At 52.4% G+C, this 23,280-nt stretch overlaps 9 protein-coding genes across 9 annotated transcripts; 3 read left to right on the forward strand and 6 right to left on the reverse strand.

The window, feature by feature from the left end:
• Nucleotides 1-22: 22 nt before the first annotated feature.
• On the reverse strand, nucleotides 23-1,331 carry DOM34 (Translation factor pelota; the record flags this gene model as incomplete). Its single annotated transcript, XM_018280020.2, has 2 exons — nucleotides 984-1,331; nucleotides 23-877 (listed from the first exon to the last, which is right to left on the reverse strand). Coding segments are annotated over exons 1-2 (933 nt in total), but the record flags the coding sequence as incomplete, so codon positions are not given.
• Nucleotides 1,332-2,168: 837 nt separating this feature from the next.
• On the reverse strand, nucleotides 2,169-4,696 carry VE01_10628 (uncharacterized protein). The gene is made up of 2 exons (XM_018280021.2): nucleotides 3,626-4,696; nucleotides 2,169-3,579 (listed from the first exon to the last, which is right to left on the reverse strand). The coding sequence occupies exons 1-2, from the start codon at nucleotides 4,580-4,582 to the stop codon at nucleotides 2,587-2,589; spliced, it is 1,950 nt and encodes a 649-aa protein (XP_018125104.1). The 5' UTR covers nucleotides 4,583-4,696; the 3' UTR covers nucleotides 2,169-2,586.
• A 396-nt stretch (nucleotides 4,697-5,092) lies between these two features.
• Nucleotides 5,093-7,730, forward strand: VE01_10629 (uncharacterized protein). The gene is made up of 5 exons (XM_018280022.2): nucleotides 5,093-5,793; nucleotides 5,848-5,855; nucleotides 5,912-6,019; nucleotides 6,076-7,602; nucleotides 7,660-7,730. The coding sequence occupies exons 1-4, from the start codon at nucleotides 5,552-5,554 to the stop codon at nucleotides 7,527-7,529; spliced, it is 1,812 nt and encodes a 603-aa protein (XP_018125105.1). The 5' UTR covers nucleotides 5,093-5,551; the 3' UTR covers nucleotides 7,530-7,602; nucleotides 7,660-7,730.
• On the reverse strand, nucleotides 7,546-11,279 carry LAC4_4 (Beta-galactosidase (Lactase)). Its single transcript, XM_018280023.2, has 3 exons — nucleotides 10,273-11,279; nucleotides 9,175-10,218; nucleotides 7,546-9,114 (listed from the first exon to the last, which is right to left on the reverse strand). The coding sequence occupies exons 1-3, from the start codon at nucleotides 10,945-10,947 to the stop codon at nucleotides 7,651-7,653; spliced, it is 3,183 nt and encodes a 1,060-aa protein (XP_018125100.1). The 5' UTR covers nucleotides 10,948-11,279; the 3' UTR covers nucleotides 7,546-7,650.
• A 5-nt stretch (nucleotides 11,280-11,284) lies between these two features.
• Nucleotides 11,285-12,764, reverse strand: VE01_10631 (uncharacterized protein). Its single transcript, XM_018280024.2, has 3 exons — nucleotides 12,058-12,764; nucleotides 11,818-12,005; nucleotides 11,285-11,758 (listed from the first exon to the last, which is right to left on the reverse strand). The coding sequence occupies exons 1-3, from the start codon at nucleotides 12,309-12,311 to the stop codon at nucleotides 11,592-11,594; spliced, it is 609 nt and encodes a 202-aa protein (XP_018125099.1). The 5' UTR covers nucleotides 12,312-12,764; the 3' UTR covers nucleotides 11,285-11,591.
• A 1,003-nt stretch (nucleotides 12,765-13,767) lies between these two features.
• VE01_10632 (uncharacterized protein) lies at nucleotides 13,768-14,364 on the forward strand (the record flags this gene model as incomplete). Its single annotated transcript, XM_018280025.1, has 3 exons — nucleotides 13,768-13,815; nucleotides 13,881-14,029; nucleotides 14,088-14,364. 3 exons carry the CDS (start codon nucleotides 13,768-13,770, stop codon nucleotides 14,362-14,364), a joined length of 474 nt encoding a protein of 157 aa, XP_018125098.1.
• Nucleotides 14,365-14,776: 412 nt separating this feature from the next.
• VE01_10633 (uncharacterized protein) lies at nucleotides 14,777-16,020 on the reverse strand. Its single transcript, XM_018280026.2, has 3 exons — nucleotides 15,694-16,020; nucleotides 15,419-15,639; nucleotides 14,777-15,360 (listed from the first exon to the last, which is right to left on the reverse strand). Exons 1-3 carry the CDS (start codon nucleotides 15,838-15,840, stop codon nucleotides 14,952-14,954), a joined length of 777 nt encoding a protein of 258 aa, XP_018125097.1. The 5' UTR covers nucleotides 15,841-16,020; the 3' UTR covers nucleotides 14,777-14,951.
• Nucleotides 16,021-16,558: 538 nt separating this feature from the next.
• On the reverse strand, nucleotides 16,559-17,308 carry VE01_10634 (uncharacterized protein). The gene is made up of 3 exons (XM_018280027.2): nucleotides 17,207-17,308; nucleotides 16,791-17,146; nucleotides 16,559-16,735 (listed from the first exon to the last, which is right to left on the reverse strand). The coding sequence occupies exon 2, from the start codon at nucleotides 17,129-17,131 to the stop codon at nucleotides 16,799-16,801; it is 333 nt and encodes a 110-aa protein (XP_018125102.1). The 5' UTR covers nucleotides 17,132-17,146; nucleotides 17,207-17,308; the 3' UTR covers nucleotides 16,559-16,735; nucleotides 16,791-16,798.
• A 2,650-nt stretch (nucleotides 17,309-19,958) lies between these two features.
• Nucleotides 19,959-21,780, forward strand: VE01_10635 (uncharacterized protein). The gene has a single exon (XM_018280028.2). It carries the CDS (start codon nucleotides 20,234-20,236, stop codon nucleotides 21,335-21,337), a length of 1,104 nt encoding a protein of 367 aa, XP_018125101.1. The 5' UTR covers nucleotides 19,959-20,233; the 3' UTR covers nucleotides 21,338-21,780.
• Nucleotides 21,781-23,280: the final 1,500 nt, after the last annotated feature.

The following is a 23,280-nucleotide window of genomic DNA, read 5'->3' on the forward strand; positions in this document are numbered from 1 at the left end:
ACACCCCCCCACCCACCCCCACCGCCCCCTTCGCAACGGCCTTCTCCACCTCCCCCTTCCCATACCAAGCCCTCCCATCCTCATTTCTCAGCATCTTCGCAAACTCCTCCATCAGCCTCGTCTCCCTCGCATACTTCGTATCCGCCAACCTCGCCATCACCTCCGGCGCAGCCAACACCTCAGTGAGACTGTGTAGATGCCCTGAGCTACTGTGCACAACCACGAAATTGGATTTATTCCCCAACACCGCCTTATCATTCCGCCTCCTCGCATCATCAAGCACGTACTCCACGAACCCCGCCGCCGTGAACCCAGGTGAAGCGATCAAAAGCGGCCGCGGCTGCGAGATATCCACATGTCGCCCCAACGTCTCCAGCACAGCGTGGAAGAAGCGCTCAAGCCCCTTATCATGATCACCCGCGCGCCCCGCCCTCTTTTTCGGAATAGCGATCTCAACCCTCTGCCGCAGAATAGTCTGATGTTCCGTAATCAGGCAAATATTCGCCAGTCCCTCCTGCATAACCACCGCCGGCACGGCACCCTCCTTATCAACCCGAACCGCCTCCCTCACAACATCAAGCGCGATGCTATCCCACCCCCCATTCTCCTCAGCTTTCTCCAAGGTGAAGTTCCGATGTAGTTCCAGGTCCAGCGTGTGGAAGGCACCGACTTTGACGTGTTTGTTTTCCTCGGCTACGCGGCCGGAGACGTGGAGTTGGCCCGCTTGGGCGTCGAAGTCGAGAGAGGTGACGCGGATGGCGAGGGTGGTGTGGACGCGCGTGCTGGAGGTGGAGCCGGTGGCGGATTCGGTGGTGATGCGGCGGATGGCGGAGGCGCGGAGGAGGTCGAGGGGGGAGATGAGGTTGTAGGCGTGCCACTGGGGGGGAGGTTAGTTGCGGGACTGTGGTTTGGGAAGGGGGTGGATGGGGGAAGGGTCGTGGTGGGGGTGGTGGGGGGGTGGGGAGTGGAAGGGGGGAATATACCATATCCTCTGGCTCCTCCGGGAGGAGGACTACGGTCCCCGAGCCGTCGCGCTCGATGTTCTGCTTGATGAGCCGCATATTGTTGGTGCTCTTGTGCTGGGTGCGTAAGGGATGGACTTCGTCGCAAGAAACGCGGGGTTGTTGGCGGGGTTGGTTTGATGCGCTGTCTCGCTTCGAAATCTCAGCCTTGTGGTGGGAGGAGGGGTGGGTTTGCGTCGCGAGGCTGGACGAATAAATATTCTCGCATGACGTCAGGGAGGCTTATTTGGAAATAGTTTGGTGGGAATTGTATTTTTTAAAGTGGCACGTTTTATCATCGGAATATGAAATGAGTAAGGCGAAGTCGTGAGCAAATTCGAAGATCGTCTGGCCAGTCGAGGCTCCAAATTTACTTACTTAACGTCCATCGCCTTTCTATACTCTCGCAACCCCGCCAGCCGTATAAATTATAATATAGAGCAGCTATATAATATAGCAATCTTCCTGCCATTCCAGACACCACAGAAGTCCAATATCGACGACGTTCTACTTACACCGCTGTTCCACCCAAGAAAAACCGTAATGAACAATAATAGATCAGGATTTTAATATCCGGTCTGAGGCGCGGGATGTCCAACTCCAAAGACTCCGGAAGGCCACCGGGACGTCCCTGTCCATTTTCGGGCGACCTGCCAGCGCCCGCTCGCTGCTCGTCTCATTGCGGGACAAACCTAGGAGGCGTTGGTGCTACCCTCCTGTGAGTTTACTTCTCGCTGTCGGCTGCATTTCTCTCTGTCGGCTGCATTTCTCTCTGTCGGTTCCCTTTCTCGCTGTCAGTTTCCTTCTTGTCGTCGACCTCCTTTCTCGCCGTCAGTTTCCTTCTTGCCGTCGGTATAACTCTCATCCCCCTAAGGACAGAAACTCCTCACTCCCCACCTCACCCGCTCTTCGATAGGTGACCGGTTGGAAGCTTCAACCCCCACTTCCCGGGAAAGGTATACTTCTGTGTGTGGGTATATTTCCCATTGTAAACAAACGGCGCCCTATTACCATCAGCATCGATGATGCCGAATCTCTTGATATATTATAGAGCCTCAAGTAACTCAGTCTCGAGATTGCTGAAAGTAACTGGCCCTCTGTGCTGTAGAATGGGTCGAGTGAGTAACGATCGATCTTGTTGAAGCTTTCAGGGTTGGGTCCTACACGTCTCGAGTGTTTATTTATACAATAAGCCCCCCCCCCTTTTCCCAAAGTTCAACCAAATTCTGTATATGAAGGAGTTGCGACAAGGGCATTTATTGGAATTGAATTATTCAATCCATCAACAGTCGCGAATACCAGCTAGATAACGAAAAATCCCAAGCCTATTCCGATAAGAAGCACAACTCCCTTTCAAATCTCATATTCATCTTATAAAACGAGATAAAAAAGATATAATAAACCCCTATCCTCAAAACTATCATCTCAGTATAAAACGCCATAGATGCACCAAAAGCGCACCCACCATATCCGAAAAACCCACGCAAGCCTCCCTCTTTGCAAGGCATCCATCATCACGGCATATCCATCATATCTCATCCTATAACCTGCATTCGTAGCCACATACCAAACCCTCCTCGAACAACTACGCCTGCTGCTCAAGACACATATCCAATCTATCCCCCAACAACCTCACCTCTGCCAACCCCCCCTTCATCTCCTCCCCAAACACCTTCTCCAGCTCCCCCCCTTCCTTAAGCGCCTTCTCCAACCTCCCCCTCGCCGTCCTAAGCGGCATCAAATAAATCTCCTCAATCACACTCATACTGCCCTCCGGCACAACCCCTTTATACTCCTCCGAATTCAAAAAGAAGATCAAATTCAGCGCCGCCATATGGAACGGGAACGTGCGCCGGAAGTCCTCCCATAGCTCTGAATCCGTCTCGGCGTCAAGCATGCTCTCGTACGGGAAGAGGTAGGGTTGTAATGCTGCCACGGCGGCGGGGGTGCCGAAAAGATCGTCGGATTTGCGGGTGTGTGCGCGGACGAGCTCTTCTTTGAGCCAGCCTACTGCGGAGGCGCGGAGGGGCTCGAAGGGGCAGTGCTCGAGTGTGTCGGAGATGAAATTCAAACGGAGACGGTCTGTGGGGTGTGCGTGCAGGATGTTCGAGGTGAGGATGTGTGCCGCGTGGCGGAGGGTGGGCTCAGGGCAGTTCGCGGAGACGAGGGAGAGCGACTGGAGGAGCTGGAGGTAATCTGTTGGGTCTAGTGGGCCGGCGACGAAGTGGTCCGTGTGTTCGAGCCAGAGGCCGATGGAGAGGATGGCGTCGAGGATGGGGGGGGATTCGGTGCCGGAGGTTTCGAGGCCGGTGGTGCCGATGAATTTTTGGACGAGGAGGGAGAGGGAGGGGAAGATGGAGAGGGCGGGGAGGGTGACGTTGGTGTTGGAGAACATCACGGAGGAGAAGATCGCGTTGGCGGTTAGGAAGAGGCAGCCGGTGAGGGAGAGGGGGACGTCCTCGGGGGAGGTGGGGGCGAAGTCTTCGCCTTCGGGTTCGTTGGGGGGGGTGGGGAGGTCTTGCTCGGGTGCGTTGAAGAGGTAGTCGACGCCGTTGAGGCCGACGTCGCGTGCGAGGGCCTGGAGGTGTTAGAAAGGAAGGGAGAATGTAAATGTAGGGTCATACCACTAGTTTCCCGAGGAGAACCTCACGCTCCTGCAACTCCAGGTCTTCTCTGAAAGCCTCTCCGAAATTCTTCTTCCCTGGCACAATCTTGTCCGGCGCGAAGTGCTCTTGGAGCCGCGCGGACCAATCCAAGCTGTTGTCTTTGACATATAGTTCTATAATATGGGTGACAAACGACTGCACGAGCTTCTTCTGTATGGCTTCCTCCTTTGGGTCTTCTGCTGCTGCCTCCGGGTCTGGAGCCTTCTCATCCTTTTCGTCTGATGCGATTGTAAGGTTCTGTATCGAGAGACTCGACTTGCGCGTTGGGAGTGGAGGCCTCTTGTTCCCCGAGAGTGTCTGCGCAAACGCAGTGATGGCATGGGTGGCCTGACTTGACGGGCGGTAGGAGCTGAGAATCGCCATCAGGGAGGCAGAAAGGAAGCGCGAGGGGTATTTCGTCTTAATTCTTGGGTGGAGGGTGGCCAGCATAGAAACGAGGAGGCAGAACTTGTCGACCTCCGTTGGCTCTGGTGTCTCAGCCGGGGTTGGTGACGCAACAAGTGCATCGCGAGTCGGTTCAGCCTCTTCCGTCTTTTCGGTCCTCTTAACATCTTCAGTCTCGGCAGCCTTATCCTCTGTAGCTTCATTATCCTCCTCCTCCTCTGGCTGGTCCAGCACCAGTAACCTCAACGCTTCGGTAACTTGGAGAATAACTTCTCTTGGGTTTCCCAGTCGTGCCACAGTCTTCAAGCACGGCGCGGATCCCGGAAGTGGGAGCAGCATGTGGACGAGGTCCCAACCAATTCTCTGGGTGAGCTCAACATCCTGAAGTACGTCATTGAGCGCGGGTAGAAGCTCGGGCGACAGGTGAGATTGCACGATGGTGAGATATGTGAGATCGTCGGTGACGGGCGGACGACTGTCGCGGATGGCCGTTTTGGCATGCTCTAGGAGAGAGGGAGAGGAAGAAGCCATGGTTGATGGATTTGTGGTGTTTGATGGGGGAGGATTTGAGGTCTGAGAAGTTGTTTGGGACCTTGAACCGAGCAGGCAGGCGGGCCTAGCTTGGATGTCGGGAAGGCTTGTAATAGAGCAAGGCTGAAACTCAGAAACGAGTAAGTTGAGGAGGGCGAGTGGATGGGATCTACTGGGAATGGTACGGGAGTATACTTGTAAATGATACTGTATTTAGTGTCTATGGCAAGTATCATATGTGTACTATCTCCTGTTTGGTGCTCTACTCAGTTAACTTGCTCTTTACAGTGGAGCGGGGTAGTTGGATGTTGGGGACAGGGAGAGGGGTTCCGCTGGGTCCGCTGGATTCCGCTGGGTTCCGCTGGGCTCCACTATGGTCCGCTGCTGCGCCAATGTTCCCGCTAAACATCACGTGACTTGTATCACATGATTATAGTCACGTGAATTGCACTGTATTCTGGAGTTCTCTGTCTAAGGCCCTATATTGAGTTTATCATATCCTATGAGGCTGTAAGAGTTTGCTCCCTGCGAGAGAATGGGCGTATAACACGAATGCCGTGTTTAATGCCGGCCCACCTCCCAGCCAATGACGTCCGTTGGGTTCGGAATTACACACGGGGAAACAGAAGGAGCGAACGGGACAGGTGGGTGTAGTGGGGTTCACTATTTGTCGCTCATAGTGGGGGAAACCCCGCATCGTCGGAGCACACCAGGCCATTGTACAGCCTCCTACTGGAACTTCTGCTGCGAGCTTTCCCCCTCCTCCGGCTGAACACAAGAATAGACCCAGAATAGCCCATTATAGCTCAACCAATTCAACCGGAAAGCCTCCTTTTATAAATTTATTTCTTGTGCTCATATATCCTGGTCAGACAGCTCACAGAGTTCATATACAAGCCTGCCACTTGAGGTGACCTGCATATTCAATATCTACGAATCATTGACCGCTCCCTGCCCTTTATAGTCACCATGTCTGCTCCTGAGCATGTCCCAGAGGAGCCGAGATATATCGAGTTTCCCTCCATTCCCCATGGTACTCTCAGGGATGGAAAGCTGGTGTTGAACAGGTGGTCGGCCACCTTGACGAAGGACCATGACTTCCCAGGAGCACAGGCTATGCTTTACGCAGCCGGTGTGCCCAATAGAGAGATGATGAAGACTGCTCCTCATGTCGGCATCTCTACAGTGTGGTGGGAAGGAAACCCGTGCAAGTGAGTGTTCCTTGCCCTCTCTTACGGACGTTCAGAAGCTAACAGCCCTCCTAGCATGCACTGTGAGCATTAATACCTCAATTGAACTTGGAACCCGGCTAACGAAGTTTGTCTTCAGTGCATGACTTGGGAAAGGTTGTCAAGGCATCAGTGATCAAGCAGGACATGCTGGCATGGCAGTTCAACACAATCGGTGTATCCGATGCTATCACAATGGGCGGCGAAGGTATGCCACACACCCCACCCCATTGCCCGCAAGAACTCTCCTCTAACAAACCCTAGGAATGCGCTTCTCCCTCCAAACTCGTGAAGTCATCGCCGACTCCATCGAAACCGTAACCTGCGCTCAGCACCACGACGCCAACATCTCCATCCCCGGCTGCGACAAGAACATGCCCGGTGTCATTATGGCCGCCGCGCGCCACAACCGCCCCTTCCTAATGATCTACGGCGGAACCATCAAGAAGGGCTTCTCCAAGCTCCTCAACAAGCCCATTAACATCAGCACCTGCTACGAAGCCTCCGGTGCATTCACCTACGACAAGCTCCACGCCGCCGTCGACCCTGGCACCGAAGGCCGCACCCCCTCAGACGTAATGGATGACATCGAGCAGCACGCCTGCCCCGGCGCTGGTGGCTGCGGAGGCATGTACACCGCTAACACTATGTCCACCGCCATCGAAGCCATGGGACTCTGTCTCCCCGGCTCCTCCTCCAACCCCGCCGAGTCCCCCGCCAAGATGCGCGAGTGCGAGAAGGCGGCCGAGACAATCAAGATCTGCATGGAGCAGAACATCACTCCCCGCAAGCTTCTCACCAAAGAGTCCTTCGAGAACGCACTCGTCCTCACCATGGCGCTCGGAGGCTCCACAAACGGCGTCCTTCACTTCCTCGCCATGGCACGCACTGCCGAGGTGGAATTGACCATCGACGACATCCAGCGCGTCTCCGACAAGATTCCCTTCCTCGCCAACCTCGCACCTTCAGGCGAGTACTACATGGAGGACCTCTACGACATCGGCGGCACCCCCTCCGTCCTCAAGTACCTCATCGCCGCCGGCCTGATCAACGGCTCCATCCCCACCGTCACCGGCAAGACCCTCGCCGAGAACCTCGTCTCCTTCCCCTCCCTCCCCCAAGACCAGGTCATCATCCGCCCCCTCGACAACCCCATCAAGTCCTCCGGCCATCTCCAGATCCTGCGCGGTAACATCGCCCCCGGCGGCGCCGTTGCCAAGATTACTGGCAAGGAGGGTTTGGAATTCACTGGTGCTGCTAGGGTGTTTGATAAGGAGCACCAGCTTGATGCGGCACTTAATGCGGGCGCGATTCCGAGGGGTGATAACATTGTTATTATTGTCCGTTATGAGGGACCTAAGGGCGGGCCGGGTATGCCTGAGCAGTTGAAGGCTTCGGCGGCGATTATGGGCGCCGGCCTGACGAATGTGGCTTTGGTGACTGATGGACGTTACAGCGGTGCTTCTCACGGCTTTATCGTGGGACATGTTGTTCCTGAGGCTGCGGTTGGCGGACCGATCGCGGTTGTCCAGGATGGCGATATGGTGACTATTTCTGCCAAGACGAATACGCTTAGCATGGATGTTCCTGAGGAGGAGATTGCGAGGAGGCTGAAGGCGTGGAAGGCGCCGAAGAGTAAGGTTAATAGGGGTGTGTTGGGGAAGTATCAGAGGTTGGTTGGAGATGCCAGCCATGGTGCTATGACGGATTTGTTTTAAGAGCTAGAGTTTTGTGTGCATGAATAGATGGGATTTCTTTATTATAACTTTTTGCCATATGAACCATCAAGACGTACGTGAAAATGCAAACCCGTGAAGAACTAACCCGAGAATAACAAGACTACTCAAGCACGATCTCAAACTCGAAATCCCCCGTCCGCAACATATACTGCTCCGCAGGCCCGGGACCACAACTCCCACTCCCAATCCCATGCTGTCTCCAATCCAATCTCACCACCCACCCCTCCTCCCTCTTCCGTTTCTGGAGCTCGTAGTCATGCGTACACTCCTCCAAATCCTGCGTCGAGAAACAATTCGCCGTGAACCCGCAGCCGTCTTGCGCGCCGAAGGTGGCTTTGAGTGTATCCCCCTTCTCCGTTTCCTTCCCTTTCCCGTTATCCCCGTGTGGGGAGGAGGAGGAGGAGGAGGAAGAAGAGGAAAACTCAACCCACCTAACATCCGTCCTCCCCCCTCCCTCCTGCGGCCACTCATACCGCGTCCACAACCCCTCCTCCCCAGCTTCCCAATTCCCAAACCGCTGCGCCATCTTCGTATCCGGGTATCCCTCTCCCGGGCCCCTTCCCCACCATTTCGCGGTATCGAACTGTGGTGCTAGGCCAAGTTCTAGACCGATGCGTGGGAGTGTCGAGGGGAGTTTTGGGCCCGATGGATGGCCACGGAGGGAGATGTGGAGGTGCGTGGGTGTGAATGTATACGTTGTGGTGAGTAGGATGGACCATGCGAGGACGGGGGGTGCGAAGCGGGTGGTTGTTGTTATGGTGGCGGTGGAGGTGCTGGGGGAGGTGGAGGTGCTGAAGGAGACGGGGTGGGGGCGCGCGAGGTGGAGGAAGGAATCGTGCCACCCCCTGGAGGCGGGGAGGTCGTTATCTGTTGGTGCGCGGTAGAAGATTGGTGTTAGAGGTGCGGTGAGGAGGGGTGGGTGGCCGGGGTGTGAGAGGCTGAGGAGTTGGCCGAGGGGGGGGGAGAAGGTGTATGTTGTTGTTGCTGTGGTGATTTGGAGGAGGGAGGGGGAGAGGGTGGTTATTGTTGGGCAAGAGGGCGGGGATAGTTTAAGGGATAGGGTGCAGAGGGAGAGGGGAGGGAGGGGAGAGGGGGCGTGAATCTGGATTTGTCCAAATGCGAGCTCGAAGCCTGCTGGAGCCCAGTTGGTGGCTTTGGCGAGGGTGAAGGTGAGTTCGACATATGACTCTGTATGTATCCCCATCAAATCGAGGGATTTAATCTCCACCTCCGCAGTTGCCCCCGGTTTGACACCCCTTGGTATCTCCACCTCCCTCTTCTCCGACATCGCCATCTCGTCACTGACGATGGAGTACTCGCACTTCAAATGATCGAGAGTGGCGAAGTCATAGCGGTTGATGATTTTGATTTTCTGCGGCGTGCTGCCTTCGGAGAGGACTTGGATGGGCTCGATGGCTTTTTTGTACTCGGTTAGGCCGGGGGTGGGGGTGTGGTCGGAGAAGAGGAGGCCGTCGAGGACGAAGTGGCCGTCGTTGGGGAGGTCGCCGAAGTCGCCGCCGTAGCCGTAGTATTCCTCGCCCTCTGCGGTTTTGGTGCGGAGGCCCTGGGTAGGTTAGCCGTGCGTTCAGGGCGAAGTATACGAGTGGGAGGGAGGATGACTGACGTGGTTTGCCCATTCCCATACAAACCCGCCTTGTAGACGGGGATACTTATAAAATGCATCCACATACTCCTTAATCCCCCCCGGTCCATTCCCCATTGCATGCACATACTCACACAATACCATCGGCTTCGCCTCCTTATTCGTCGTCACAAACTCGATGAGCTGCTCCACACTGTGATACATCCTGCTGAACACATCCGTGCTCTCGGCATTAAAATCAGCTTCGTAATGAACTGGCCTCGTCTTATCATACGACTTGATAAACTCATACATCGATCTGTGGTTCCTCCCATACGCGGATTCGTTGCCGAGAGACCAGATGATAATGCTCGGGTGGTTCTTGTCACGCATCACCATCTGCCGCGCGCGGTCAACATACGCATCTTTCCACTCGGGGTTATCGCTCGTCCAGGACGCGAAATCGGTTCCCAGCTCTCCCATGCCGTGGCATTCTAGGTCTGCTTCGTCAAGAATCCAGAGGCCAAGTTCGTCAGCTAAGTCGTAGAGACGGGGATCGTTGATGTAGTGGGATGTTCGGATGGCATTGATATTGTGTGTCTTCATCATGAGGAGGTCTCTGCGGAGGAAATCGTAGGGAACGGCTCGGCCGTGGTCAGGGTGGTGCTCGTGTCTGTTGACGCCGCGGATGACGATTCGTTTGCCATTGACTTTGAGGAGACCGTCTTTGATTTCTACTTGGCGGAAACCGACGCGTTGGGATATCACTTGTTTCTCGCCGACTGAGATGACTAGCTTATACAGGTAGGGGGTTTCGGCTGTCCAGAGGTGTGGTTTCTCCATGGGGATCTCGAAGAAGACTGTGGATAGTGGTGATGTCTGCTCTGCCGTTTTGAGAGGTTTCAAATCGTCATCAAGGAGCTTGACTTTTATCGCAGCCGGCTCGCTGAGCTCGACTCGGAGGAATAGAACTGCGTTCTTATAATCATTCTTCAGGATAGTCTCAACCTTGAAGTCCTTAACATGGACTTTAGGAAACGCGAAGAGATTCACATCTCTGAAGATGCCGCTCAACCACCATTGGTCCTAAACAACTGTGTCAGTACCTCATTCCCAGAAGACACGAGCACAGGCACCTACCTGATCCTCGAGATACGACCCATCACATCTCTGATAAACCCGCACCGCAATCCTATTCTTCCCCTCCTTCAGAAACTCCGTGACATCCCACTCACTCGGATTCCTCGCCCCCTGACTATACCCCACCTCCCTCCCATTAACCCAAACATGAAACCCCGAATCCACGCCCTCAAACCTAACTCTCAACTGCTCTCCCTCCTCCATCCAACTCTTCGGGACCTCAAAATCCCTCACATAATGCCCCGTCTCATTCTCATCAAACGGCACATTCGGCGGGTCGACCGGCCACGGGTAGTTCAGGTTAGTGTACTGTGGCCCCTTTCCGTGGCCTTGAAGCTGCCACATCCCGGGAACGGCGATGTCGGACCATTTTGATATGTCGAAATTGAAGGCGTGGAATTCTTCAGCGCCGGGTGAGAAGGGAGAGGGTGTGAGGTGGAATTTCCACGTGCCGGAGAGGGAGAGGGTGCGGGATTTGGTGACGTCGCGGGTTACGGCGGCGCTTTCGCTGGGGTAGATATGGAATGTGCCGCGGGGTGGGAGAGTGTTCTTGTGGAGGACGCTGAGGTTGGACCAGTCTGGTTTGGTGATGGGAGGATGGCTCTTTTCTTCTCCGAGGCCAAGCATCTCATGAGAGGCCTCTGGAATCACTACTGATTCCATGGAGTTTGACATGGTGAATATTTTAAACCGGCCTTTCTTTCTTCTAGGATAACTGCTCACTTCCAGACAAATATCGCGGTTATTATATCAGTCGTCTCCGAGAATGCGGGGTTCAATGATAGCAAGCCACACAGGTACGGTATTAGAATCAATCAAGAGGTTGTGAAGTCGTCGGAACAAACGGGTTAAGAGCAGGATATAATTGGTATCTTATTTATATAAAGCCCGAATGTCACCGTATCAAGTGATAGTTTTATCAGAAAGGTTGATGAGACGACGAGGAGCTGTCTCACGAGTCGTTGATGACGGGCTGACCGGATTAAGCTGTTTGAGCGGGGTTGCACAGCAACCCCGCGTTAGCGAATACTGTAAGGTTCAGAATCACTCAGTCGCTAAGTCATTCACCATGTCTGGTGATAAAACACAAATGTAATACAATATTAACGCAATTCAATGTGCAAGATTCAGTACGAGACAACGGCCATGCATGAGTTAAAACTAATATTACATTTTTAAGCAATATCAAGCATGAAGTCGATCGCCAAGTCTATCAGATCAAACCAACTCCACCGTTACGTGCATTCGTTAACCTCGTTTCCACCCCGTGCCTCTTAGTATCCATATCAGATACCTGACTGATCAGTCAACAGAGACATTTAAGTGTACTGCCAAGCACCAGCATCGTTGTTTGGCTGCGCAACAGCAATGAGGCCCTTCAACTCAACGCAATCGGTCTGGTTGAATCCAGGAGTGCGTCCGTAGATGCGATGAGTGGCCGTGGCATCAACATATTCGGAGACCTTGGGGCAGGCAACAAGGCCAGCTAGGAAATGTTAGTTCTCTGTCACAAAGAAGCAGTGATAAGAACTCGACGCTACGTACCAAAAGTTGGGTGTCCGGGAGTCTCCCAGCTGACGATGGTCTGGTTGACTCCGTTGCCATCAAGGGTGGTGTAGGTAGTGAAGCCACCGATGTATGCTCCGGCCGGGATGGAGGCTGAGTGAGCTTGGGTGTAGCTAACGGCTCCCGAGACGTCAACGAAGGTCTGCTGGCCACCTGGGACAATGACGCTACAAACTAATCAGTCTCTGTTTCTGCCATGAGAAGGCGGCGGTCACTTACGACAGGGACATTCCTCCCTTGTACACTACTGTCTCGTTTGCGGCAGGGCAAGTGAGGTTAGGGATGACGGGGCAGTATGTGGCGGGGCCATCAAGACCGAGGTAAAATCCGAAGCCTGCGGCGTTGACGTCTTCGCCTTGGAGGGTGGAGGATGGGTTCCACGCCTTGAGGGTGAAGGCGGTGATTGGGTCCTGAGCAGAGACCTGCGACGAGAGGACGGCGCCGACGACGGCAGCGGAGGTGGAGAAACGCATCTTGTAGTTGTTGCAAGTTAGGAGAGCTTGAGAAGGTAAGGAGAGAGAAGGGGCAGAGGAGGGCGCTGAACAGGATTTATATATATTGATCAAGCAAGGTCCACAGTGACGACGTCTAGGAGGGCGGGTCCAATGCGACGTGGGGAAATGGATATGCCAGCCTACCGGACCTACGTGTGGAACAAAAGACCTGGGTTGGGCCGCTTGAAATTAAGGAAACAGGCGGTACGAGTGCGGATATCAGGAATAGGTTATGGGACGGGGTGTTTATGCATACATTGGCTATGTTCCAGGATTAGGATGTTTGTGATCATCACTGAATAACCTCCTTTCAGCCTTAATCGCGGAGCATGGAACCCTGGATGAGCAAAGGGTGGATACGACGTTAAACAAGCCTCCCGCACGTCGCGTAACAAGGTTATACTGTAAGATTACTCATTGTTCTATACTGCGACTCCGGTATGATGAACGATTTTTCATTGTGTTCCATGGTATCAGCTTCTTTCGTCACAGCTTCCCGCTCCAGTTTGTAATCACTATTTCCATTAATAGAACCTATTTTACGCCTCTATTAACATTCTCATAAGCAATGACGACACACGAATATAGAATACCATGTCATTTAGCCTCGGACTCTTGTGATGGGGAAACCTCGTATTGCTGCATAAACTGCAGATCGAAACCGTTTAAAGGTTATCCACATCTCGTAATCGCAACAGCCGAACAATGCCACGCCGGCGGACAGGCCATAATGGCATCACGCCGTCCCTGGTGATCTCTCGTACTCAATGCTGATCGCTTGGTTGGTTGGGAAACACTGAAATGTTTGCCGCGCGATGCTGTTGTTCGGTGTCCGTTGTTGCCGATATATTGCTGTGTGAACCAAACTTGCTGCTGTTGTATATTGGCGGCTCCGGCCAGCCAGTTATTTATCACCGAGCTGCCCCATGGGGAAGCTCAGATTATGGATGAGTAAAAGTTTGATATCTCAGAACAAAATGCTGTGAAGGAAAGCCCCAGGTCGTACAGTTGTGCATCACAAACCTTCCAACACACAATGTTTGCTATAATGTCTACCAAACCGCCTTCAAAGAGCGTTTTCAATTTATAAGGATTCTTCCATGATAGCAGGTCTAAAAATCTGTAAGTCGATACTTCATGAAATATTTCATGTTCTTCTGTTCGAGTGATGTTCCATGAATCGAGCTTACTTCCACGTGCCTTGAATGTCGACGACATCAGTGGACCCCGGCGGCAGAATTCTTTCACCGCCCACCCCAACCCCCCCGGACGACTTCAGTCTATCAACATCTCAAATTCCGTTTCAGCCCTATGCCTCGAGCCGTCGTCGGCTGATATTCTTTCCAACACCTCACTCAGCGAGGTCTTCTTCTGGCGAGTTCATGCACTGTCAATAGTTCTGTGCATTGAAGGGATCCCCCTTCTTTAGGCCGCAATGGGGATATGTTCGTCCTGTCTGGGTCGCGACCGTGGTTCTGAAGAGGTATGTGTTACAGGCCTCACAACCCATTTGAGTCAAGACAGAGACTAATCATACTGGTGTTTTAGGATGATACGTCAAGATTGATCTTTGATGATCCCCTGGCAAACAACTACGGAAGCTTCACCGACCAAAACGTGGTTACAACACAGGCCGATCCGCAGGATGTGCAACGTGAAAGTGAGGCTCTGCAGAATATTGTAGCAGAGACTTCCAAGTATGTTATTCATTGTTCAGATCAAATCATTAATTACACCGTGCTAATTAAACCTCAGTCACCTCGTCGACATTTTCGCGATGGCTCCTCAGAACCAACAGCGCCCACCAGCCACAACCTACGCCTCCCAAGCAGCGAGATTCGTCACCTACAACGACCTTCTCGGAAAGCCACCCATGGACGACCCCTATGTGGACACCTCCAGACCTCCAACAGCCGACGGCAAAGATGCCGACTGGCTATCCGATGATGAAGACGACGAGCTATCCGGGAAGAGCCTAGGAATCACCAAGCCGGACGTAGGGCCGTTGCTGGGAGGGTTCGCGGATATGTAGCGCGGGGCAAAATAGGCTACGTCCTACACTTGGGGGGTTTCGTTTCAACTTTGTACAAAAACAGTAAAGCATCGGCGCAGGGAGTTTATATGCCTTTCGATGATACCCCCGCATATATGTACGGTTTGTCGCATATGTGGGAAAAAGATAATTTTTTGCTATTGGGTAAATTCCAGGCATAGCTAGACAGCATCAACTATTTATTATTGGCCCAGGTACAACATTTCCAATGTCTGTTTTATTGATTTCGATGATGAGGCGTGATTGGTGTTGATTTATGTCGGCTTGACAGATTTGCCAGCTTACGACAACTATGGACCAGTCACTTGTTTGGGGCTGAAGATGACATGTCGCTGGTCTTACACCGTGTCAATATATTTGACATAAAAACTGATTTGAAATAGAAAAGTATATAAACATCATAAAACTCCAAGTAGTCTACAATTCTATATATGTACATGAACTCTCGAGATATGACGTAGAGAAAACTGCGAGGGTAGTCCTAGCAGCTGGATATCATATAAGCAAAACACAAAACGCTAACACGTTGTTCTAAAAATAGTCATGATACATGCCGCTAAACCCTTTTAGTACGGGGCATTGGGAAACTGCGCCCTTCCCCCAGCCGCGCCCCCATAGCTGGTATCCGTGTCTGGCCCCACGGTACTGGGCTTATACCCTCCAGAATAGGGTGATTCGTGTTCGTCGTCAGCGCCAGGCCTCGCGTAGGCGTTATCGTAGCTCGCGGGCTCGAAGGGGTGGCTGCTGCTGCTGCCTGGGAGTTCGGAATCAAAGCGACCTAGGCGGTCTAGCTCGTCCTTGTCATTGCCGTGGACGGGGGCATATTCGTCGTCGTGTGGCAAAGTGGAGAAAGCCTCGCGGTCGGGGTCGATCATTGCTGCGTTGTTTGGTATCCGCGCGCCGGGCAGGGAGCCGTGGTTGCGGTAGTAGATTGCGCCGTAGACGGAGATGGCTGATGTGAGAGCCCAGAGAGCACTACATGGCGATGGTTAGCAAGAAATCCCGCTCCCTGGTGTAGGTGTAGGACACGTACAATATGAAAAACCCAAAGCCAACCATGGCCTTTGAAAAGTTGCATGCGCCGAAACAGTATCCGTTGCTGTTCCAGGCAGCGACGGATGCGAAAGCTGAGAGCCATAGGATAGCATATAATACATCGAGTCCGGCGAATACGTATGCGTTGCCCCAGCTGCGTGAGCGAGCAAAAAGAAGTGTCATGCTGTTGTAAATCATCGGTGGAATGGACAAAAAGCACTGTTTGTTTGTTAGTTCTATACGAGGCAAGGCAACACCAAGATTTCAACATACCAAAGCAATGTACCACTGAATGGGACCGCCATTTCGTGAACGCTTGGTCATGTATGTGATCGTGATACAGAGGGCGACCAAGGTGAAGAGGGCCTGGGCGCCATGAAGGCCGGTTTTGATCCGGGGCAGATGAGACGTTAGAGCCATAACTGCGTAAACAAGGGATGGCTCAAATAAACTGTCGTGGTCAGGATCGCTGTGAGCAGAAAAGAAGGAGCAATAAGTAACAGCCGTGAAACGCTCAATATAAAAGACAGCAAAAGATATTGTTAGAAGTGGAGTATTGACGCGAAAGGAATGGCAGGGTTATGGAGATGGGCGGAAGAGTGATCCTTCGTCGTCAGCTCAGCCTCGCTTACTGTTGCGATCCACGTTCCTAAAGTCGCCAACGACAACAAATAGAATAAGCGCCCAAATATTTCCCCGCTTTCGTCACAACATCGATCCATCGATCAACAACACCGGTAAATAACTACTATAGATACCAAAACAACCATCTACCTATCTTTCTTCCGTGTCTCTATCTCATGTGTAACGCTGGATGGGAATCCCTTACCCCGCCACAGCTCCCTCCAACCAGACCTGGCCTTTCCGGGTGACAAGAGCCATGTTCAGACTGAACAAGCGCCTCACACCCTATCCGTTGTTTCACCACTCAGCCATACCCGCGGAGCCTCCCTCTAGGCGCTGTGAGTCTATCGGTTATCGGGATGGGGAAGTTGAAGTCACACGGTTCTATCTTTCTCTCCGGTTCCTCGCCTGGCTGTTTCACTATGGGGAGCATCGAGCGGTGAGAGTTTATGGTAAATTCATGTGATTTCATTCGTCATTCATTATTTAAATTTCATTATTCAACAAGGAAAGAGCCCTCCGCAGACCCGGCCAAGGAGATGTTTCCGTGGTTCGGCGCGTGTGTGTTTCGCCCAATCTGCCTGTGTTCACCTTCCCAGCGCCAACTATTCCTGAAACGAGTGATGGAGCCCCAAAAACCAAAAAACAAGAACAATACAAAACAGAAAGTAATTTTTGTCATCCTCTCTCCCTGGGCCTTCGGTTAGCTGCTGATCCCAGCGCGGGGAGGGGGAATGTGTACTCACAATTCTCATCACAAGCGGTTCCTCCTATCCAATCGTTCCTCCTCGAGGTTATAGATCTCGCGATCCAGGTCGCTGATGATGTCCTCGGAGGCCTCGATGGAGGCCTTGCGGTTTCGCTCGCTCTTCCATCGCTTGATGCGGTCAACCTCCTTCTGGCGGCGGCTCAATTTGGTTGCGATCTTGTCACAGATTCGGCAGTTCTTGGAGCGGTCCTCGTTGCAGTTCATGACGAGCTTCATACCGCAGGTCTCACCGGTGCGGTACTCCTTGGCGCAGTGCTGGCGGAAGGTGCCCCACTTGTAGTCGCCGCAGCGGTAAAGGGTTTGGTCAAAGAAGCACATTTTGAGATGGTGGAACTGCGATTGAAACGTCAGTATGTGCGGCAGGAGGAGTAAGGAGTTCGGACAGCTACCTACTTGGTGTTGCTGTTAAGGCTGAAGTGCAAGGTGGTGTTTCGAAGATGAGAACTTTGAAGTTCTTTGAAGACTCTCAGGGATATCTGGTGTTTAGGTTGAAAGATTGTTCGATGTCGAAGTGAGAAGACTGAAGACTGAAGACTGAAGAATGAAGAGCTTTTGAGGAGCAAAGAAGCCAGGTATTTATACACAAACTCGTTCATACTGGCACGGCTTTGAGAACACGACAGTGTTTTGATTTGTGATTCTCCGACCACTGACAACTTCTCAGAATTGTCTTACCCTTGTTCAACACGTCGAGGTGCTAGATTGGCAAATGATGCGGCCACCACATCTCCGGAGAAGACCCGCTCGATACCCATGTGAGGCCTCCAACGGGAGGCCCAATTCCACAAACTCCTCGTTCACCAACCGATTTGAACATCTGCCTGCCCGCCACTCGACTTTTGAGTTGACGACTCTCATCTGAGGCCCCTTTATTTCGGCTATTGGCCAATGCACGGCGATATCACTTCACCGATCGTCGATGGACTCGCCCAACCCTGTTCCCGTCTATCTCAGCCGACGAGGCATTTGAGGCTTCACCCTTGCCTCTGTTGAGTTGCATATGCAGTGATATCTGCTATACAATCACGTTATTGCTTTGTTGTCCGACGCCTCTGACACGCTTATACCCTGCCGCGTTCAGATCTTGTCGATCACTGGTGGGAACCCGAACGGCAATGGATCACCATATATGCCAAGGCCATACGAGGCCTGGCCTCAGCCTTGATAGCCTCCTTTTACTTGTCTTGGAATGGTCACACTGAGAAACAGAATCCAGCATCCTACACTCAATTGAGAAAAACAAGTTTTGGAAGGGTGGCTGGCATCGCCACTCCATGACGGCCCAAAGAACTACTATGGAGCTTTGATCTGCGTCGAAGCTATGTGCTTTTCTGCCGATTCGTGCATCAAAGACACGAGCCTTGGATCACTTCCTCTGTGGTCCATTGCGTCTCAAGTCAAAGTCATGGGATCTCCCGGTGGCAAAGAAAAATCAACTTTTTTGTCCTCCTTTTGGGCCACCCGCCTGGCCGGCCGCGTTCATGCAACCACCTTGCTGCAGGCCAAGCGCACTGCAAGATGTCAATCCGTTAATCCTCGGCCCTACCCTTGTGATATTCCAACCATTGACAAAATATAGGCATCCGTTGATATTATGTGTTGTCAACTTTGCGGGGGGGGAGGATGCTCGTTCCGTCCGTTCCATGTGCAACCAACACGAGATTGATAATCCCTCTTGGTAAAGCACACGGGATAAATGCCTCTCTCGTCATGGCCTGGGGGGTAGGCCATGACTACCATGTAAGTCTGGGGCGGGGTTGAGGAGGAGTTTGCAACGTGGCGAGCTCAGTCTGGTTGTTCTTCTTTTCATTTCCCCCGGACGCTAGAGCATATCGCCACTATAGGAATCTGGATGATTCTCTATCATCGTCTATCACTTACCGGTCCCGTGGTCCTTGCTCACCTCCTCGTTTGCATCCCACTCTACCGTTCTAGCTGCGGCTGTATTACAACTTCGTTTACAAAAATTGATCCCAATGGATAGTCTTTGAGGGATATCTGCATTCGATAGAGCTGAGTGAACCTGGCGCCATCATGGGGGATTCAATGGTGGGACTGATCAGCGGTCAATATCAAGATGCGAGGCGGACTACATGTCGGCAAGGGAGGTTCATCACAAATTGTTTAGGCAGCCTCTCCCCCCGTCTCAATGCATGTCTCAGGAGGGCTGAGTCGCCAATTAGTATAGCTAGTGAAGCGAAATGTTGGATCTTATTATTATTGCCTCACTGGTGACCATGTTTACGCGGAATTGCTGGGTATCCGAGCGCCCTTTTCCGCCTGTTTCTCATTAGGCGTCGCATATTGTGGTAAACAAGACCGCCTTTTGACCAAGCGGCGAAACTGGCGACCCCTTCCCAGGCCCCCGAGCCTTGCAGAAAACCATAACAAAGTTCAATCTGAATGCCGTAAAAGCCTCCCTTCTCTAAAATCCATATCCCGCGCTGCACACAAGCAAGCTGCGACGTCAAAATTCACCTCGAAGCTCCCAACCTGATCATTGGGACCGATGCCAATCATGTGAACGCAAGCGCACTCGCGATGGCTGTGGGCGCGCAGCCAATCGTCAGCTCCCAGAGCACTGTGCGCCGATTAAGGTGTGAGTGCAGCCCCGCGAATGTGAGTCGGTGGCCAGCCATTGGTGGGACGCGTTTTGGGGATGGGGGGTGGGGGGGGGCACACCAGAAGGTCGCGAGGCGGCCGGGGCGGCCCTGCGGCGGGGGACCCGAAACGTGGGCTGGTGGGGGGGCCAGCTCAGCTGCGTGCCTGTGTGGGCGGGCAGGACCGTGAGTGCTCTTGGCGGAGCAGACGTGGATAGTCGACGTGGATGGGTAAGGGCGGTGCAAATGGGGGGGGAAGAGGGGGGAGGGGGTTGAGGGGGTGAGGGGAGCTGGGCAGGCATAGCAAGAGAAGAGGGGCGCAGAGGGTGAGTGTCACCACCACGGAAAAGGATGCAACGTCCCTGTGTGTGCAAGGTGGTGCAGGACTGGTGCAGGACGCTACAGTGATGCAGCAGTGATGCAGCAGCAATGCAGTCGTAATGCAGTTCGGCGGAGCTCAATTTCTGGATTTGTAGAGTCGGCAGCCCAATGTCCGGATGGGTACAAGGGTGGTTTGTTGACTGGATTTCCGTGTTTGTTCCCGGCGTTGGCGGGGTCCGGCGGCAGAAATGAAGACCTAAGCGCTATCGTGATTGCTGTCGTATCCGTACCAAGTCCACCCAATAGTCCAATAGACGCCTTTGTTATTGTCTAGCAATCAACAACCAGCGCGCACATACACACACAGGCACACACACACACACAGCACACACGTACGCACGCCAGGCTCAACCAAGTTACATCAGGTGCAAACAGCCGGTGTTTCAAGCGCAACACGTCCGTCCGTGGAGGCGATCGGAGCAGATCTTACCCCGTCGACATGGAGGACGACTTTGCCCAGAGCCGAGGGGCTGACGACCTTTTCTCAGACGAAATCGACCCCCCCGAGGCCCCGCAGTACCTCCCTACTCCTGCCGTGCTCTCAGCTGAGAACATCGCCGCCCACACCAGCCAGCAGGAGGCAGAGGCTACCCCTCAACCCCCACCTCAACAATTCCGCCCTCGCAACAATGCCCGCCGTGGTGGCGGCAATCACCGCGGCGCAAGCGCACCACAAACACCTCGCGCACCAGCTCAGCAACGCGCTCTCGCCAGCCCCCCGCCCCCTGCTCCGACACCACCCCCAGCACCCACACCTGCCTTCGACCCAGCCACCGTCGCCGCTGCTGGCGGCGCCGCTGCACCGACTCAACCAGCTCTGGCAAGCCGCGTCACCTCTGTTCGCGGCGACCGCTCGGCCACTGGCCCCGCGAAGCCGCAGAAACGCACGGAGGCTGAACTCACGGCGCTGATGGCGAGCATGCAAGTCAAGAACGCCGCGAAGACCCAGGCGCACGCGCGGGCAGAGCAGGACGAGGCAGCGTACCTGAAGCGCGAAGAGCAGGCTGCTGCGAAGCGGCTGGAGGAGCGTCGTAGCGTGAGGCAGATGGATATGGAGCGTGCGAAGAACCGGGAGCGGAAGATCAAGGCGCAGGGCGGGAGGGAGTGGGATAGCGAGAAGACGGAGGCGGATATTGTGGATGGGCGGTCAAGGGGGAATAGCAGTCAGTATACTCGCGGCGCACATGGGGGGGTGAGGGCTAGGGATGATGGGGGACAGCGCAGTGGGTTGTGGCAGGATAGCAATGCACCGGCTTCGAGTCCGGAGTTTGGCGAGCGCGGGGGACGGGGTGGTCGCGGTGGACGAGGAGGTCGTGGACGTGGTGGTGGCGGCGGGGCTGGGCCTCGTGGCCAAACAACTGCCACGCCAGCTGCAGATGAATTCCCTGCTCTCCCAGCCGCTGCAGCGCCAGCTCAGGCACCGGCAGTTGAAGCACCGGCAAAGGCTGCGGATGCGGCACTTGATAAGCTACCTCTTGGCGGCGGTCTGAGCGGGAGCAACTGGGCAGATGAGGTGGAGAAGGAGAAGGGAGCTGCAAAATAGGTGGAGGTTGGGAGGGATGCATATTATAGACTAGGTCTGTTTAGCTACGGCGGGTTGCATTGGCTGTAGATTGAAGGCGGGGGACGGCGTTCTGGTGGGAGCAGTATATACACGAGAGAAAGAGGTTAATGATCACAGGCAGGGTGGTTTGGGGGGGATATTCAAAAATTGTGAGGCAAGTCTCCTGGCGTTTTAGAATATGGAAACTCACGGCGGAGGGATGCCATATATACTAATCAAAATATACGAGGGTGTATAGAAGTATATTTAACGAACGCCCTCGTATATTTTGGTTACTGTGTATGGCCTCCGTTTGCCGTGAGTTTACGTAGTAGCTCAAACAGTTGCTCGAACCTATAAAATTAACAAAATTAACTCAAATTATATCACGACGTGAATGAATTCATTCGTATTTATGTATTTACAGCAAATTTATATAGCAGAATATCACATTATATATATTTAATATTTACGTGGGTATTTTAAGGAACAGCTAATATCATAAATGGGCCTCTTTTTAATTCGAAAATCATAAATAGGCCTCTTTTTATATATAATATCATAAGTAGGCCTCTTTTTAATACAATATCAGGAATGGGCCTCTTTTTTTCTTATCGCTCACCGCCTACAACATATTACGCGAGTGAAAACTCTAACTGCCTCTATTTACATTTTATATTTTAGTATTCCTAGCCGTATATTACTATATCCTTACTCGTATAATGTCTACTCTAGTAATAGGCGATGTTTTCCCTTTAATAAAAGAAGCTAAGTGTAAAGCGTAAGCCTAGGGTCTCACAGGAGTCTAGGGAACTAGGTTAGGAGGCAGGATGGGTATCGTATTCAGTAAGCACAATAGGTCTACGTAGATACAGCGACTATTAACTAGAGTCCTCCCCTAAGGCTCTAGCCCCTAATATATCTTCCTATACCGTGAACCCTAATAACCGGGCTATACCTGAATGACAGCTCTACCGTAGGGCTACCTTCGGCGTAGCACCTTACGTGCTATCACGTAAGGACCGCCTTACACTAAGCTATCTATTACAGCTGCTTTTAAAGACAACGGGCAATCGTACTAGACTAAGACCTTAAAGCTAATGAGATTTGTCTTGAAATGCAAGACTGTTAAAGACTAAGAAGAAGGGGAGGAAGATATACTACACTATGAATTTAAGGTATAGTAAACATTATAGTAATCAATCTAGTGACTAACCTAGCCGCTATTTACGCTAAGCGTGTCACCATCTAGGCAAAGGACATGCAGCTTGTCCATCGCATACGCCTGCATATAACTAGATATGAATATCTAGGAAGATTGAAATGATAAACTTATAGAGGATTAGGAGTCTGAGAGTCTAGGAGCATAGGAATAGCTAGGACATTATAATACCCTTAGTCGTCTGCTATGTAAATTAAATTTGTAACTTCAATTAGAGCAGGAAATCAAAGTCAGCTAATGCTTAGTCATATAACTGGCAGAATAATTAGGCACGTGCGCGATAAGAAAAAAAGAGGCCTATTCCTGATATTGTATTAAAAAGAGGCCTACTTATGATATTATATATAAAAAGAGGCCTATTTATGATTTTCGAATTAAAAAGAGGCCCATTTATGATATTAGCTGTTTAAGGAAATCATATAATTTTTAGTCGAAGATATATAAAAAACATCTTACAAAATGCACCATAAAACACCATTTGAAGATTCAGCAGTGTTGCCCGAGTACTACTCGTTGCGAGTACTACTCGAGTAATTACTCGAGTAGTACTCGACTCGAAGAAATCTGAACTACTCGAGTACTACTCGAGTAGTACTCGAGTAGTACTCGAGTAGTTGCCAAGATAGCCAAGAAGCGGGGTAAGGACGTAGACAGAATTGTAGAATAGGAAAAGTGAAGCTTTCAATGACCTGAATATTACTGTGATACTTGGTATCGCCAA

The sequence above is a fragment of the Pseudogymnoascus verrucosus genome, assembly GCF_001662655.1.
Source record: "Pseudogymnoascus verrucosus strain UAMH 10579 unplaced genomic scaffold scaffold_92, whole genome shotgun sequence".
NCBI lineage: Eukaryota > Fungi > Ascomycota > Leotiomycetes > Thelebolales > Thelebolaceae > Pseudogymnoascus > Pseudogymnoascus verrucosus.